Raw genomic sequence first — 19208 nt, 5'->3', positions numbered from 1 at the left:
AGCAAAAGCACGAAACTCTCCCCCCCAATCACTCTAAAATTTCTTTATAGACTTCCCAAACTGAGTAAGTATCATTTTCTGAAACTGTAGAAAATAATCCACTGCTTGTGATTTGCGTTTTAACAAATAAACCAAGGTAAATCTACTACTCATGTCAATAAACGAGACATAGTACAAGTTACCTTCACACAAAACAGATGCGGGTCCCCATAAATCAGAAACAACTAATTCAAACAATTCAGTATATTCAGTACGAGATTGTGAAAAGGGCAACTTATGAAATTTACCTTTCAGACACGCTACACAGACACGATCATGACATTTTTTATTGAAAGAATTCTGACACTAATCAAGAACAGTCTTTACAATAGTAGAAGAAGGATGACCAAGTCTTTTATGCCACAAATCAAAAACACCATCACTCGTGGAGCAATCCTGAACTGCAGCGTTGTAAGCAGACAGATGGAGAGCAACCGACTCTGTGGAAAAATGATAGAGCCCATCACGAACTTGGCTCTGCAACAAGATTTCCTGTGTCTGGATGTCCTTAATCACACAATAAGACGGATGAAACTAAAAAAAAAACATTATTCTCAGTCACAACTTAGACACAGACAGTAAATTTTTTCGGATGCTTGGGACACATAAAACATTCGACAAATGAAGCATTTTCTTTTGTGTAGGTATAGTAGTATTCCCAATAAATGAAATCTTAGTAGAAGCTCCATTATCCATTAGAAGAGACGAATTACTTGAATACGAATTGGAGGTATGAAGATTGGAGGCATTTTGACGTACATGGTGAGTAGCTCCAAAATCTGGACACCACGATGTACTCTTAACCGGTAATGGCACATATGAGTCAATGTTATTAAAATTCGAACCATAGACAGTGGCATCAGAATAGTCAGAGGTACGTGAATCAGAAACCCGATGGGGTATGCCAACAAATTGAGACGAATCTTACTGAGACGAGTCAACATCGAACACACGAGCACGCGATTTTTTCTGCCACGGAACCTCAGGCGCGGTGGGTGACACAGACTGATCAAGATGAACAAAATTAACATTGGGCCTGAAGGAGTAATGGTCATCATCCAAATGAGGCTTGGCAAAACTATTTGGCCCAAATTAGGACCTGCACTAGTTGGCCTACGCACATGAGCATTCATGCCCTTGTCACCATCACCAACATTGGGGCTCATAGAAGGAGACCCAAACTGGCCACCACCATATGCATAAGGTATACCAACATTCAGCCTAGTATTATTCAGCCCAAATGGCACATGAATAGCATGCGGCCCATGTGAAGCCATAGTATCCATCCCCAAAGTCGATTTATCAAAAGAAGGCAGAGAACAATTTTGACAAACATTACAATTTTGACCAGCATTATAATTTTGACCAACAGTATAACTTTGACCATAGCCATGAAACATACCAGAGACCATCCCACCTTGTTGCGCCATCAGCGACTGTTCCTCTCGATGATACCGGTAATAGCAACGTTGAGCGAGATGCCCATACTGACTAAAAATTTGGCACTGAAGCCGAGGACGAAAACCACGGCCACGGCCACGGATCGACAAACGTCCACCACGAGAAGAGCCATCTTCCACGAGCGGCGATGATCTTTCAACATAGTGCGCGGCAGCCACCACCTCTTGAACTGATTGACTCTGCCGAGTCTCACACTCAAGCAAGGCATCAACAAGCCGTTGAAATGGCAACAGAGTCGAAGAAAGCGAGGCCGACGATAGGACTCCCTCAAAATCGGAAGAAAGACTTGCAAGTAAAATCGCCGATCATTTAGCCTCTAAAATTGGAGAACCAGACACTGCAAGAAGAGCACACAAACTTTTAATCTTGTCAACGTAAGATCGAATAGATAAGCCACCTTTCTTGAGCGAATGAAGCTCGTACCGGAGTTGAGACTGTTTTGTGCTCATGTCAACCGCAAACAAGCTAGTAGCCAAGATCCACACATCACTCGCAGTCCGGACTTCCGTGAAGGAGGACAAAAAAGAATGATGGATGGTAGAAAGCAGCCATGAAGTGAGAAGATTGTCTTGTTGAGTGAAGACCAAGGCAGCTGGATTTGAAATAAGAGACCCATCAGGAGCTTGAACGAACCTCGTCGGAACAGGCAAAGAATCATCAAGAAAGCCAAGCAAATCGTAACCAGCAAGGATAAAACGAACCTACTGTTGCCACTGAACGAACGATCCTTCATCAAGCTTAACAACCTCATGTCTAGGAAACGAAGCAACAACCTGGTCACCAGTGAAAACAGAGCTTCCATGCTCAACAGAGTCAGAGTCAGCAGAATGCGTGACAGTCATGTTCGAGAATCACCGAGGCTCTGATACCATGCTAGAATATCAAAAGAATGAAGAGATTCTAAGGAAAAAATAGAAAGAATAATAGAGATAACAATCTGTAGAATTTAGCTTACTTCAGTACAGTATACACATCTCTATATATAGGAAAAATTAAGGTCTAACTCCTACTTAACAACTCGTTAACAAACCCTAACAAACTAACCACCTGACTTATCACTCTAACACATGCAATCTCAATTTATTGCATTTAGTGGGTCTATATGGCTGTAGGGTCTAAAAAATGTCACTAAGCAATCAAATATTAGGGGTTAGGAAAAAAAGGATAATGTTAACACACACTTACACTACATCTTTTTTAACCATGGCGGCATGGATGATGCATGAACCATACATGGATGGTCATATTAGTCACTTAGATTGGATTTTTTTTTGGAAGCTAGGGAAATGGTTTATAACATATATTACCCTAAATGAATAATTTTATTTGTATTAAACAATTACATTGGTTGACATATTATCTTATGTCAACTTTTGCTACCATTATCAGGAACAGAGTAATACAATAGAATAAAAATAAATTACCATCCCTAGTCTGCTTAGTGCATTGGATTTTTCATCCATGATCTAGGCAAATCCAGGATCAACAAACTACATCTGCAAAGTCAAGCTCGTTGTTAGGATCAACAGGTATGATAGCCAAGGAATCTTTAACAGGATCACCTCTACCTTGCCCTTTCCTTTGGTTTCTACCTCGACTATAGTCATTTGGCCCTGTCCCAATGTTTCCCTTGACATGTTATCCTATCTCATAATCCGTTCATAGATTCCTCCCTCCTTGAACTTGGCTTCTGATAATAGGTTGGTCCCACACTTTCATGTTCCTCATCTAATATTTTGAAACTAGATGATCAATCCAAGAAAATGGAGTCTCTCTTGAAAAAGACGTGTATGGTTTACCATTGTCCCTACACCATTCTATGTATGTCTTAAAAAGATGCAAAAATTGTCATCCTTGATCAATGCAACTTGTGGCCTATGTTGGAGACGATTTCTTCAATATGTCACGTGTTGTACAAATTTAATGACTCAATTATGTTCCCACCCCAAACACAAATCAGTCGGTTCATAGTCATCCATGTTCTCTGGATTTGTTAAGATCATCTTGAATTGTTGTAATATTTTATTTGACTAATGTCACTCGATGCAAGAACTGCATGTAATGGGTGTGCAAATGGTAAAAACACAGCTCTGCACATGTGCCTCTAGTAGTAGTATGGTTGCAAGCTCTTTTGCTTGGTACGACATCCACAAAAAATTGTAAAGTAAATATTGAATTTAAATTCCATTATCAAATGATATTACTTAATGTAATTGAACTCAGCCTAGTAGAACACAATTAATCGAAACACTGGATTCCCTATCAATTGTTTCTAATATCAATGCCTAACTATCCTTTTAGTATGTCATATGGTCACATTGCTCAAACCACCAATTAAATTACAAAATGCTTCTACAAATATCAAACATTTAGAAAGTAATAGATTTTAAGAATTAGGTTCTATTTTTACCATCTAGCTAGAGGGTAACTAAGAGGTTTAAAAGGTATAGACAATGAGCAAAAGTCGATACTACCCTCACAGCTGTAAAATCACAAGACAACCATTCACTTCCTTATTCCCTACTCTACACCTTGTGCACAATACCTTGTATAGGCAAGCCAAAATGGCAACGCTCAACCATATGTAATAGCCGTCCGGAAATTTTATAACAACAAGAGGTACATGGTATGAACTAAGTTGGCAAACTTTTTTTTCCATATGCACACATTTGATTAGTAGGCATTGGTTTCTCCAAGAGAAGCTCAAAACCCTTCTTCACTAGTGTCATTTCCAAATACTTGGCTATTTGGGGCTTAGGATAGAATGTAAAAGACTATTTATTTTGGTGTTTGTGAAAAACTAACTAGTTTAATTGCCTGTTTACATTTTTTTAACAATCTAATTATATATTCTGATCATATCTACATTACTTAACACAATGCTTAGAATTGCCCATAACCCCTCCACAACCCATAAATAGGAGGTTAATGTGTTTCAACGCACTCGAACCCACGTCCTCCTGCATTGGCAATAATGCCCATTCTAATCAAGCTAAAACTCAACTGGAGCTTGTTTACATATTTTAAAATTACGAGGTCCTGTTAAGAATTTTAAGTGAAACTCAACATTCACTAGTGTCGACTTCAATTGATCTTTTCGTTAAATTTTAATAAAATTACATTATCCCTTTTTTAAAAAAAATTATTCACAACCCGACACTAGAAAATGTCAAGTTCATGGTTACATATTATCCACCATGAACTCGACACCCATAAATATAGATTCAATAATTATATCATAATATAGATACTAATTTTAAGGTCACATTGAAAACTTGAAGGGGTTAATACCAACTCAACACCGAAAGTATCCCTAAAAACATATTGTTGAAAAATTACTATCCTACAAACTTATAATATTAAAATATTTGATACCTATGTCAGCGGAATCCACGTTTTATCACGTTCCTTCGTTTTTTCCCCCAAATCTTGTCAACGTGTTTCCCCGGTAAACAATGAAGAGGGGTACAAAGTATAATTGATTTTGGCCTTGGGTCCCTAACGTGTTTTGAAATTCAATGAAATTTTCTTTAATCGACAATAAGGGAACAACTTTAATTTCGAGATGTTTGAACTGACTCATGCAAGAATTAAATTAAATTAAATTAAAGAATATTTGGTGTTTATATTAGCCCATTTTCCTTTTTTTTATCTCAATCAGTCGAAACACGACAAAGACAGGTAACAAAACAAGACAAACAGCACTCTCCCCATTGCATGTTCTCATCACTATATAAACCCTACAATCCTTAGTAAACACATCACACATCAAACATCAAAAAGTAGTAGTACTTTCATATATTCGACAATGGCTCGCCCTACCCCAGTCTCACCCTCATCAGAAACATACCAGCAACCGATGAGGGATGAGCATTGGATGCTCGACGATGACAAGATTGAGCAAATTCGGTCGAGTCATGTCTCCGATGGTCATGTTGTTGATGTTAAACCAATTCTTCAAATCACTGGCAAAGTTTTGCTTCATACCATGAATGTAAACTTTGATAACCTTAAGATTTCATGATATTTATATTCCAGAAAATGGAAAGATTTTCAAGACAATGCTTTGGGTTTGTTTTGTCTTGTAGGGTGGATCGGAGCACATCGATGCATTTGACGATCAGACCATCTTGTCTGCCGTTGATGGCGCGCATGATGCAGTAAACAAAATCTGCAGCGAGGTTATTCGGCTGTTTTATTTTGCTTTCCGAATCTCGATCGTTTTCGAAACCGAAAAATAACGATAGTAACATAAGTCGATGTTTTGTAGCTATCAAGCAGGTGTTCAGGAGGAGAGGATGCTCATGCAACGACAATGGCGATCTTCAACACGCTTTCAAGCTATTCATGGGGTGCAAAAGTGGTGTTAACATTAGCAGCTTTTGCAGTGAAATTCGGAGAGTTTTGGCTGATCTCTCAGCTTTGCACTTCCAACTCATTGGCCAAATCAATGGCTCTCCTCAAGCGACCCGACATTTTAGAGAACTCCCCAACATTGAAACCCTACTTTGATGCACTCAGCAAGCTCATCAATGCAATGATCGATGTAACCGAGTGCATTGTTGAGCTTACTGAGCTACCTTCTAAGTATATTCCCATCGATGAGCCACCATTGTCGACCACCATGGCTCATATCTACTTCGCTACCTACCGGATCATTTGGAGTGTTGTCGCTTGTGCTAGGCAGATTACAGGACTCGTAGGGATTAGACATGAGTGAGTCATGAATTTCCTATGTGCTCAATTAGACAATATGATGACATTAAATTTACCAACAATTAAGTCTTTTGTTTGAATTATCTTAGGTTCATTACACGGACTTTGGACGCATTGGACCTATCAAGCTTGGCACATAAATTTCGCAGCATACATGAATACCTTCAATTTCAATTACGTCTCTGTAATGAGCATATGAGTGAGTCCATCCTTGACAAAAACTCTAGAAATAAAAACCCTATATATATACATTTCTATAGAAATTTAAGTATGATTGTAATGAGATGCAGATGAGAAGATGCTAATGGAAGCTTTTGAAGACTTCAAGCGCACCATTGAAACACCTCAAGTGGACAACTTGAAGATTCTCCAAAACATCTTCGGCAGGGAAGAGAACCTCTTTAATCCAGACAAGACCAAGGTCTGTTTAATTCCATGTTCCAAGTTTCAACCATGTTTTAAAATTCATTGGATCGTATATTAACTTTGCTGGTATAATTTAACAGGTTTCTATCAATGTCTTGAGAAGAAAGCATGTTTTATTGCTTATTTCGGATCTTGATATCTCCCAAGAGGAGATTCGGGTTCTTGAAGTTGTTTACAAAGAAAGGGTTTCATCTGGGCGTAACTATGAGATCATATGGCTCCCAATTGTGGACAAAACAGCTTGGAATGATGGTTGTCAGAAAATTTCGAGCCTGCAATCAATTATGTCATGGTATACTGTCAGCCACCAATTTTCCATTAAACCAGCAGTTATTAAATACATAAGGGAAGTATGGGGTTTCGTTAAGAAACCAATTGCGGTGACATTGAATCCACAAGGAAAGGTTTTATGCCCAAATGCACTCAACATGATGTGGATGTGGGGAAATTCAGCTTTCCCATTTAGCAGCGAAAAAGAAGAAAGTATTTGGCAAGCTAGAGCTTGGACATTTGAGCTTCTCGTTGGTCGCCTTGAACCGAACTTATCTTCTTGGGTACATGAACATCCCCTTTTAACTTTAATTTGTACGTGTATATCAATTAATATGCTTAATTTATTTTTGGTTTTGTGTTGTTATAATCAGGTGAGCCAAGAGAAAGTGGTTTGTTTCTATGGTGGTGTGAAAATGGAATGGATCGAAAGTTTCACTACCGCAGCAAAAGGGGTTGCAAAGGCTCTCGATATTGGCTTAGAAATGGTTTATGTTGGGAAGCAAAATGCAAGGGAACGAGCGAAAAAGGTTACTGGTTTAATCATAGAGAAGCAACTTAGCCATGCTTGGCAATATGACAACGTGTGGTGCTTTTGGAACCTATTAGAGAACATGTTGAACTCAAAAGTCCACCAAAGAAAGACCAATGCAACCGATGGTATAATGCAAGAAGTGGCAACTATGCTTGGATATGACGATAGTAAAAATGAATGGGCTGTGTTCTTCACCGGATCGGGTGAAATGGTGAGCGCCAATGGAGAGAAAGTGCTTAGCTGCATGAAGAGCTTTGATCAATGGGGAAAACTTTCCAAGTTCATGGGTTTTATCCCAGCACTTCGTAAGCATTTGGAAGGGATTATGGAGGACCATCATTGCACTCGCCTTCTCCTTCCGGGTAACGGTGGTAGAATTCCGGAGAGGGTGCAATGTGCTGAGTGTGGTCGTGCGATGGAGATGTATTTCTTGTATCGCTGCTGTGTTGAGTGAAGTAAAGAAAGGGAAAAAAGATGGTGTTGGGGAGGTTTGTTTGGTATTATGATATGATTATCAAATCTAGAGTCGACGTGTTTGCTAGGTTTTCTAAGAATGTTTAGGGCTCTTTTAATATCCCACACTGGTTAGTGAAGAGCCTTACCTAAATTTATCTAATTGTTTGTGTTGCATTAATAGTTTGCGTTGTAAGACTACTTCCCTAAATAAAGTGTTCTTTTGATTTTATGCTTTCTCTTTTAAATAATGAGCTCCAAACACCATGACTTAGTTTCTAAATTTTAAAATATATTAATTATATTTGGCTGATATTAAAATTAATTTTACCATTAAATTTAAAAAAAAAAATGAATACGATACAAGTATTAGTTTTGAGGTTTGTAGAAAAATTTTGAATGAAAAATCGAATGAGAGGGAAGGGGACGGTTGAGTGTTTAAATAGGCAGTTATTGCTGTTTTTGCTTCTTTTAGTTCCTTTCTTTTTTTCAAATAGGTCTTTATTTTAAATTAGAGTTTATTTTCTTAATTATTTTCAAATTCGGTTTCATTTTTAAGATCTGTTTTAATTTAATTAATTATCAAGGTCCTAATTTCAATTTTCACACTTAAATTTTTAATTCTGATTATTATTTTAATATTTTATTTAATTATTAGCTATGATTCTTATTTTGGTATCCGACTCAAACACTTGACTACTAATCCGATTTGTGGGATGTTACAAGTTCTATATTAACACTCAAAATTTCCTATTTTATTTATTTCTAAAAATTCTCTAATATTTTTAACCTGACATGACGTTGTAACCAGCTCCAAGGCATAAAGCGGATGTTACACTTATTTACCAACATTTCACTTTGATTGTTAATATTATATTATATTTGGCTATTTTAACCACTATTGAGAAGGGATTGTGACTAATATTTAACATGTTAATAAGTCTCGAAAATCTTTATATATTTGATAGACTTGTATAGATTGATGAACTTTAAAAAAAAAAAAAAAGAGTACTATTTTTCAATAAGGAGCATTATTTATGAGGGTGCATTTTGGCAATAAAAGCATATTTGTGATTGGTTACAACCTTAGTTCTCACATGGAAGAATTTAATAGTGAGAAGTCAAGCATTTGAAATACAAAAGTGAAGATTCTTTATCGGGGTATGTTAGAATTAGGATCACTGGTTATATTGATTTCAAAGATAGCAGATTCATCTTACTGAACGAGACTCCACAAACATAGAGAATATTGTAATTCGGTTTGTGTTATTCTATTTTCTAATATGCGATATGATTTTGGTTAAATTAATTGCTTGAGAATAAAATAAATCAGTATGCGATTATTAATATTTGATTAGTAATTGTGCTATGAAAAATATTAGTTTTGTTTTTATTATTGCTACTGCATCTTGCTATATGACTTAGTTAATTCATGTGTTTGGATTGATTGATTAGTGGTCGAGTTATAAGTTATGTTTGAGCTTCTAAAATGGTTGAGTTTAAGTGTATTTCACTAAAACATTTGGACATGTCTCTTGTGAAACATACAAGTTTATGTAACTACTGCCTCTACATGTATTCAAACACTTAAATTCGTTTTTGTTTAGTGTTCACTTACATCCATTAAGCTATTTTTAGTTGTAATTAATAAATACATTAAATTTTTATTAGATTAAGCTAAAAATAGTGTAATTATTTAGATTAGAATTAGATTACTCTATCATTTAAAATTTAATTCAAAAGTCAATTGCTTATCCCTATCTCCTACCACTAATATTGTTTGGATAAACTTACGAATGATGATAATTTCCAGTATAATGTTTACCTTTGAATTATGAAGATGCCATGGAGATGTTATTAATAAAATTGGGTTTCAAAGGAGGATTGGGGCACTCAATTTGATTTTACTTTATAGGTTAATTGTCATTTTAGTCTTTAAAAGTTTATTGTTGATGTGATCAAGTCCTTGTTTGTAGTTCTATTTGTTCAATTAGACAATATTATTGCTATTTATTTTTTTTATTTATTATCGATTGATAATGATGTTTTTGGCGTGATTAATTGATGAATTTATGGTCCTTGTTTGTTCGTAAGTATGGTTATATTTTATTAAATAAGTAATTTTTGTTTGCTAATGAAATCGTATAACAACAACCCGATAATCGGATTAGTATCAATGTATAATTCGCATAGAGCACTTTAAATATTTGTTGTTGCGGGTTTGCTTGAGAACATTCAAGAATATTGTATTGTTACGCTTTGCACATTTAGTGTGTTGATTGATTAAGTCATATTATTCATGTACTGAAATATTATATTATGTTGTATCGTAATACTTTGCACATTTAATATGATGGTTGGTTAAATCATGATATGCTCACACTAGAGTATCATGCCGTAGTGCTTTGCGCTTTGATGTGATGACTTGAATGATTTTTCCCCATTGGGCCTCAAAAAACTAATGACACTAGTTACTCATGAATTTGTAAAGTGAGAGATTAAAGTCAACTGAAAATATTAATATTGCAATTGATGTAAGTGGATAAAGGTTTTTATTTGTTGTTAAATTGATGTATCAGATTGTTAATCGATTATATATTGGTTGTGATATAGGCGGTCAATAGAATGAACATAGTATGGTTTAAATTAAGTTAAGCGAAATAGTGTATATTCTTTTTGTGTTTTGATATTGAGCATTTACGTAGTACTTAATAGCATATTTTTAATTTAACTATTTGCATATTGTTTGTTGGAAATTGTTAGATCACCGTTGAGTTGTAAAGTTAAGTGTTTGAGTTTTTAATTTCTATGTAGGTAATGGATAATTTGTGAATTTATGATCGAATAGCATCGTCAAAGAATCTCTATAATCCTTATTTCGTAAGTACCTCTTGAAATAGTACCGTTTGGTATATATTTAGTATTTGTTATTTAGTCAATTTAGTTTCTTCAATTTTATTTTAGAATTTATTAATTATTTGGTAGAGATTTGTTAAATGATTTACTATGTATATGTTTAATTTTTATTTTTTAATGTGATTAAATGAATAATTGAGAGAATGGATTGTTGTAGCAACTACGGTGACGCTCCAGATCCAAATAGACTTTTGAGCCGGATTTTGGAGTGTTACAATTTGATATTAGAGCTACAAATTTAATTGGTTCTAGGTCTAAACCAAGTTAGTATTGATAGAGAGTGTAGTCTACATGCCAATTAGGAACTTTGAACCATGATTTTCTGAACTGTGCAAGACTCAGATGCTGCTTTTCCTTACTTCTTAATGGATTTGAGATGCCGTCTATTTCTGATTGCGAATGTGGGAAGTTTGATGACTGGTTATTTGAAAATTTTAGTATCTTCTTAAAGCTTTTCAAGATATTTTTTAATCTCAAATCTTTACGGATATTTTTTAACAAATCATTAAATGTTTTAAAAACTTATTTTTATTTTTAGTTTTACTTTTATTAATGGTTTTAGACGTGGATAATTTAGATAATTAAAGTTTAAGAACTAATTTGTAAAAGAGCTAGAATTAGAGGCTTTTATGAAGATGTTTTCCCAAAAGGGTTAATAGTTTGCTTTTGCTTAAGTTTCATGCGTGGAAAAAAGAAAGGTTATTATAAACAAACTATCTACCTAAATCCTAATTTCTTTTTTAAAGAAACTAAAAGTCCTTGTACAAGGTCATGTGATTTGATTTGAATTATAATTTAATAATTAAAATATAAAATATGTAATATGTAATATTATTATAAAAATAATTGTAATATTTAATTAAGAGTAGTTAAAATGTATGAATTAAGTAGGGCCAAATAAATAACTAGATTATGTAAATAATAATAATTAAAGCTTGTTGAGAGAAATTAATTCTTTCTCAATAAATTTTTTAAGCTGTCATCTGTTGAGTAATTAATGAATATTATTCTTAAATCGAGCTAAATTTTATCTCTCAATTATATCAAGTTCAAACTTAAAATAGAATTAATAGAATGAGAACACTTCATAAAATTAAGTTGTAAATTATACACGATCAATTACCATGGAACATGCACGTCACTCACTTGATAGCATATAAACCCCAACTTTTAGCATATAGATCATATGTACCACTTGATCTATAGCTAAGATGAAATTTATTTATTTATTTATTTATTTCTAGAAAATAAAGGGTTGAGAGGAATGTATAAAATCCTTGCTAGTTCTAATAAAATAGTAGTAAAATTGTTTTAATCGATGGTTAGGTATTCATTTTTAATTTTTTTTAAGAAAATGATATATATATATGAAAGTCTAAGCTTTGGTTGGATTGTTGACTTTGTTTTCACATATATTAAGTAGAAGTCCAAAATCAGAAGCAAGTGAATGTATTAAATATTTATCTATAATATATTATATAAAAGCAAATCTTATTTTTATTATTAAATTTTTGAAATTTTGAATTACACTTTTTTATTAATACAACAGTAAGACTTACCACTATAAAATGTATGTATTGTTAATTAGTAGTTAAAAATTCACATAAAAATTCAAATTTCATTATCATTTACACATTCAAATCTCCATCAAGATTTGAAGTTTTTGTTTACATTAAATAAAAATATATTATTTAATAAATTATAAAAATAATTAGGTAAAATCACAAAACTCCAACCCCTAACTTCGTCTTTATTTCGAGAGCCACTTTCCATCTTTCAATTTCACTTAAATTTGTTTATCTATTGGGAGATTTCTTCAACCTTTTCTCTCATTGGTTTTTATTATATATAAAGGATACTAAATCATCATGTGTGATCTTGTGGTTAATCTAGCTATTTTTATTTCAAAATGAATCCTCTTATTCTATTGAAGAATGCTGCTCAAAATGGAGATGTTAACAAGTTATATCAAGCGATAGCTAAAGATTCTAATGTTTTGGAGCATTATGATAAAACACCTTTCGCTGAAACTCCATTACATATAGCTGCAAGTCGAGGGCATATCAATTTTGCTTTAGAGATAATGAGGCTTAAACCATCTCTTTCCAGAAGCTAGATGAACAAGGGTGGAGTCCCATGCACGTGGCGTTGCAACATAACCAGACCGCGATGGTGTATCGGCTCATAGAGACGGAGCCAACCCTTGTTGGTGTCAAAGGAAGGGAGGGTTTCACTCCACTGCACTACGTAGCTCAAAACGACGAAGTTAAACTCTTGCGTGAGTTTCTAGCGGTAAGCCCTCATTCCATCATGGATGCCACGAATAAAGGCGAAACGGCTCTGCATATCGCTGTGGAGAAGGGAAATACCAGAGCTTTAGAGGCTTTGTTGTCGTTTCTTCGAAGGTCATGGTATAGGGAGGCACTATATTGGGAAGAGAAAGTAGTTAACTGGAAGGATGAAAATGGTTTCACTGTACTGCATGTAGCAGTGAAGATGAACGATATCCAGGTGATTTTTGATGAACTCATTTCAGCTATGCATGACAAGATTGTATTGCATTGCATTACAATTAGATTATATAACCGGCCAAATTTTATAGGAAGTCCCTATACTTTACATTCTTCTTTGTAGCTTTAGTAAATTTACTACATTTGATCAATTCTAGTTTTGGTTTAGACCGGGTTGTTTTCGGTTTGTGATGATGATTTTGGGTTTTAATTTTAGGTTTAATTAAGTTTTCATTTTTTAAAATAAAAATTTTGTGCCGATGGGGCAAGAAAATTTGCCATGCCTGTCGGGTTAACGATTTGATTTTGAATTTTTCCAGTCAATATATTATTTGGTATTTAAATTTAGTTTTAATGTTAAATTTGATAATTAATTTTTTTTGTTTCAATTTAGTACTTAAGTTTAATTTTAATTTTTTATTAAATCAAATGGCATCATGTAACCTAACAAATGTTTGACATGTGATATTTAATAATAAAAAATTGTACTTAATTGAAAAAAAAAAGAAGCTCAAGTACCAAATTAAAAATTGAAGCCAAACTCAAATTTTTAATTTTTTTTACTATTGTCTAAGAACAAAAATCAACAAATTTTAAGTCATTTTTCTGAACTATCCAACTATTTTCTTTTGAGTCAAGTTTAAAATTTTAATAATCAAAATGTCCGATGAAATTAAAATTGATAAAGTTGGAATGCAGGACCAAATCCACTAGAACCACATAGAACATGAACTATTAGGATAATTTAACCATGATAATCCTTTCTTCAATAGTAATAAGATGATCATTGCAAAATCCTACCATGCAGGTTGTGAAATCGTTACTAAAGTTTAAAATCAACGTGAATGCAAAAAGCCTAGAAGGTTTAACAGTTCTGGACATTGTTGATCGTGCTAACAATAATCCAGACATGAAAGATGTTTTAATCCAAGCAGGAGCTGAACATAGTCATGTAATGAAGACCAACGACATTAATGCTATTCCTTCCATGAAGCAAGTAAGTTTTGAACCAAAGCCTACACTTCTTGATAATGTCATACGGTTCCTAAAAGCCCAGAAAACAAATATCTCGACCGAAACACGTGATGCTTTACTAGTGGTGGCTGCACTGGTTGCAACAGCCACTTTCCAAGCGGTTCTCAGCCCACCGGGAGGGCTTCGACAGGCTGACAGTAGCGACAGTGATTCACTTCCGTTCAGCAAGGTGGGAAAGGTGGTGATGAAAGAATGGTTATACATAACTTTCTTGATTCTTAATAGTATTTCATTTTGGGTGACAATCATAACCATTTATCTTTTACTCCCAAACGGGTTTTATGGTCAGCTATTGACTCTACCCTTAATTCTCTTCTCGATTACCTACTTGTTCTGCTCAACAATCATATCACCAAGCCTCATTTGTGCCATTGTTAATTTCAGCTTTTTCATATTTTGTGTGGTGTTACTAAGTTTAGGTCTTGTGCTTATATCCAATCATTCATCGTTGTCCTACATCAAGAAATTATGGTCCCGTTGCAGATAGGATGGTTTCCTTGCGGATTTGGAGTTTGTTGAATGGAACCTCCTCATCACTTGTTTGTGTTGTGTTACTCTGTTTATGACATAACGTTGAAACTCTATTGCTAATTGTTGAATAATGTGTTATAATTAAAGTTTGTATTCAATCAGCGAGATGGGAATTTACTTAATACCAACTCTAGGTAGCTCTATTATTGGTTAATAAACGAATAGGGGCCAAATTATGAAATTTGCCAACTCATTTACTTGTAACTCTTTAACACATAAAAATATGGCAGATAATGTGTGCTACTATTATTATTAGTTATAAAGAACTATAAGGCAAATATCTCTCAATAGTGCAACTTTATTGGTTGATACACATACATCAAGCAAAAGTACACATACCCAAGTTTTTTGTTTATTAAGCACAAGGCAAAGTTTTGAGCACTTTGCTGACTTATAAACACCTACTTAATAACATAATAATAAAGAAGCAACTATAATTGAGGAAATTAATTATCTTTTAAAAGGTTCCTACTTTCTTTTTTCTCAAGAAGTACAATTGCGATGCATTTCATTCAAGCTCAATATCTGATTCATAAGCAACTCCAGCCTTCCAATCACTAGGAATAACATTTGATGCCTGCACCCAATACACACCCGCGCTACCTTGAACTTGGAATCTCAAAGTGACCGCTCCCGATGGTGGATACGTTGTGTCGAAAACCGCCCCGTATGCCCTCCTCATCCCTATCCATTCCTTACAATCCGCCTGCATAATTCATATCACCAACTTAATTTTTGATTACTATGCTTTTAAAATTAAGTTAAATCACTATTTGAGGTCTGAACTTCACAATTATATTTATATAACTGGGATTTAAAATATGGAACGTAAAATTTTTTTATTCTTAATTTTTGAACTTGACAATTGATCCCACATTGAAAGCTTGAACTAGAAAATTATTCTCATATTGGAACATGAACTTTTTTTAGTCTAGGTTAGTCTTACAACTTCGCAATTTTTTTTATATTGGGTCCTTAGCTTTAGGGTTTTCAAAATAAAATTAAATTTCAATAATATGAAAACAATCGTCTTTTTTTGTTCTAATGTGAAAAAATTATCAAGTTCAGAAATTAACTTGGAAAAAAAAATTCAAGCCCCAAAATAAGAACAATTGCTAAGTCTAGATGTAAAAAAAATAATTTAAACCTTTAAAATTCCTTGAGCTCATTAACAATGTAACACTTCAATTTACCTGCCAAATATCTGCAGCTAGAATTTCAATTTGGCCAGCTTGGTATAATATTACAATGGCCAAGTAATTTGGGTACTTGCTATGTTCATGAACCTTGAATTGCATCTTGTAACCACTGTAGCGGCAGGGGATTCGCTTGTGTTCTACTTCGACTACTCCGTAAGCGAACAGCTCGGCCGCTTTGTCCGATTGTGCCATCCTAGAGTAAGCGCGGGGGCTGAGGATGAAATCAGTGTTGTCACCTTCGCCGTAGTCGGTCACCACTATGTTCACTCCATTATCAGTACAAAGTTGAGGGTTTGTGCACCTAACCTGAGAGTTAAAATTAAAACAAATTCAAGTGTCATTAGTTAGCAATAACATTTAGTGGAGTCGAGTTTGAATAGTGGTAAATTTCAGCTTGAAATGAATTTAAAACTTGAATTCGATTGAGTACCATTCTTAAATTCAAGATATAATTCAACTTATTTGATTATTTAAGTTTTATATTTGAGTTCGAGCTTGAATTATGTTTTTGTTTATACAATTTTGATATTAATTAAACTTAGTAAATAATGAATATATAATGATAAATTAAAAAGCTTTACGCAACAAATCTAAATTTTCATTGTTTTTAGAATAAGACTAGACTAGTTGGAAGGGTGGATTAGTTGGACCAGGAATCGGTCAAGGTACTAATCCGAAAAAATGTGTTAGACTAGTTGACCTGCAAATCGGTTGAATAAATTTTTTTACTATTTTTTAATATAATTTTTAATAGTTTATTTAATTAGACCGACAAATCAATTAAATTGATTAAATTGGTCAGACTGAGAGTCAACCAGTTTGACCATTGATCTAATTTTAAAAACCTTACTAATACAAAAAATGAAGGGATTTAAATATTTACTATATTTAAATATATATATATAAAGGGTAAAAAGTAATTAAATAGTATAAAATACTTAATATATCTTAAAAATGAAAAATTAGATTAAGCTGACAATACTCAAATTTGACTTTCTTAATAATTCAATATGCTCAAACTCAACTCCATGATTATCAAATAAGATTCGGTTTTGAAGCTTATACCTGATAGCAAGTACCACAGCCGGTTCCATTTTTGTAGAGCCTGTAAGAAGCCCCAGCCACATTCGCATCATTCACAGTCCTTCCAAATTCTCCATATCCACAAGCTCCCCCTAAAATTCATCACATAATTGTTAGCTAAAACATGATAAACATTGAATAGCCATGCATAATTTCTTCACGTATTCATGTTCGAATATGTGTCAAAGAGCTTAAGGAGCAATGTTCATACTTGGAGTCCCTAAACAATCAGGGCTGCCATAGTAAGTTGCTCTGGACTTCACATAGTCCTGAGCATAACACAGTGTAGGCAATAACACCATGACAGACATAAGGCAACAATGAAACTTCAATGAGAACCCCATGTTTTCTGCAACAAAAAATTTATAGTAATAATGGAAAAAAATGTAAAAGAGAAATGTAGTTAATGAGATGAGAAGCTAAGAGACCAGAGTTCCCATATTTATAGCAGAAATGAAGAGTTATGTGTATGCAATATCTGCAGGTTGAATTTGAAAAGGTTATGTGTCAATTATTACTATGCTTTTGGGATTAAATTATTAAGTTTATCCTACAATTGGTTTCCAAGCATTAAAGTATAATAGTGGAGACTCTATGTTTTCTCCATTTCTTCTCTTTCTCTATCAATGGATAGATGAAATTAGAGAATCCCACATTTTCGGATTTAGAATTTGTGTTTATTAGACTATCGTGTTGATAATGTGAAACTATTTTTTTTTTTACAGCTTCAAATATTTAATGCATCTTCAAAATTTTGTTTTTCGACTTTAAAGAGAATCTAGGAATACATGCCGCTGAACAGCAATGCTCATATAGAACAAAAATCCTTTAGGGTGTGTTGATTCTTTAGTGGTATCCAAAAACAGGGACGACACCAAAGGCAGGAGCTTAAGGTATGAAATATCAGTTTAGACCCTCCAAAGTATACATGTTTTCCATTTTAGTATTAACTTTTTTTGTCCCTTGGAATCTAAGCCATTACTCCAGTATAGATTAATTGGCAAACCAACCAATAAGAAGATACCACATGAAAGTTCTTTATACATGACAATTAATGACATCACATTCATTAAAAAAATTCAAAATACAAATATATGTATATATAATATCTAAAAAATATATAAATATATTAAATTTAAAAAAATCAATTTATATAAACTATATAAAATAAAAAATTATAAAAACATCGTATAAAAATTCCAAATTATATGTATAAATTCAATTTTTACTAAATTTATTAAATTCAAAAATTCAAAAAATTATAATATATAATTTTTTATATACAAACATCATATAAAATATAAAACAAGTGGGAAATATATATATATATATAAATTCAAATTTTATTAAATTTAAATTTAAATTTTTATAATATACCAATTATATAAAATAAAATAATATATAACATTATATAAAATATAAGCAATTTGAGAAAATGAAAAATAATAATTCTAAAATTTTAAAATCTATATTAAAATGGTCAAAAGTCAAACATTAGCGTCAATCAACGATTGGTCAATGCCAGACAACAACATACAGATTTTAGTAAGTGATCAAGATAGGGGCGAATACAAGAGGTAGGCAGAAGTCCTGGCCCTCAAATTTTAAAAAATGGTAATTATAATCCCTTATAATTGATTAAATTATAAATTAATATAAGAAAAATTTATGCTTTAGCCCTCAAAAAAATAAAAAAATTTATTTAATCCTTTTAAAAATCATAAAATCATATCAAAAATTTATAATTTAATTTTGACCTCCTAGAAAAAATTTCTTGATCTATCTATGGTCAACGGCAAGGATCGATACAATGAGGCAAGCAGGGGCCCTAGCACCCAAAATTGAAAAGTTACAATTATAGCCCCCCTTATAATTAATCAATTATAAATTAATGTAAGGAAAAATATGCTTTAGCCCCCCTTTAAAAAATGAAAAAAATCTATTTAGTCCTTTCAAAAATCATAAAATCATAAATCAATATATGATAAAATCTGTATTTGACATATAAAAAATTTATAATTTAATTTTCATCTC

At 33.2% G+C, this 19208-nt stretch overlaps 3 protein-coding genes across 3 annotated transcripts; 2 read left to right on the top strand and 1 right to left on the bottom strand.

Moving 5' to 3' along the window:
- Positions 1-5264: 5264 nt before the first annotated feature.
- LOC107942943 (protein SIEVE ELEMENT OCCLUSION B) lies at positions 5265-8130 on the top strand. The gene is made up of 7 exons (XM_016876681.2): positions 5265-5494; positions 5589-5681; positions 5771-6216; positions 6306-6415; positions 6507-6637; positions 6723-7196; positions 7287-8130. Exons 1-7 carry the CDS (start codon positions 5309-5311, stop codon positions 7899-7901), a joined length of 2055 nt encoding a protein of 684 aa, XP_016732170.1. The 5' UTR covers positions 5265-5308; the 3' UTR covers positions 7902-8130.
- Positions 8131-12644: 4514 nt separating this feature from the next.
- Positions 12645-15073, top strand: LOC107942940 (ankyrin repeat-containing protein BDA1). Its single transcript, XM_016876678.2, has 2 exons — positions 12645-13327; positions 14135-15073. Exons 1-2 carry the CDS (start codon positions 12953-12955, stop codon positions 14846-14848), a joined length of 1089 nt encoding a protein of 362 aa, XP_016732167.1. The 5' UTR covers positions 12645-12952; the 3' UTR covers positions 14849-15073.
- A 99-nt stretch (positions 15074-15172) lies between these two features.
- On the bottom strand, positions 15173-17596 carry LOC107942941 (expansin-like B1). Its single transcript, XM_016876679.2, has 4 exons — positions 17386-17596; positions 17157-17266; positions 16086-16397; positions 15173-15598 (listed from the first exon to the last, which is right to left on the bottom strand). Exons 1-4 carry the CDS (start codon positions 17516-17518, stop codon positions 15401-15403), a joined length of 753 nt encoding a protein of 250 aa, XP_016732168.1. The 5' UTR covers positions 17519-17596; the 3' UTR covers positions 15173-15400.
- Between the last annotated feature and the right edge of the window lie 1612 nt (positions 17597-19208).

This window comes from Gossypium hirsutum, chromosome A03 (assembly GCF_007990345.1).
Source record: "Gossypium hirsutum isolate 1008001.06 chromosome A03, Gossypium_hirsutum_v2.1, whole genome shotgun sequence".
NCBI classification, from domain to species: domain Eukaryota; kingdom Viridiplantae; phylum Streptophyta; class Magnoliopsida; order Malvales; family Malvaceae; genus Gossypium; species Gossypium hirsutum.
Note: the sequence above shows the minus strand (reverse complement) of the source record. Positions and strands in the feature narration are given on the sequence as shown.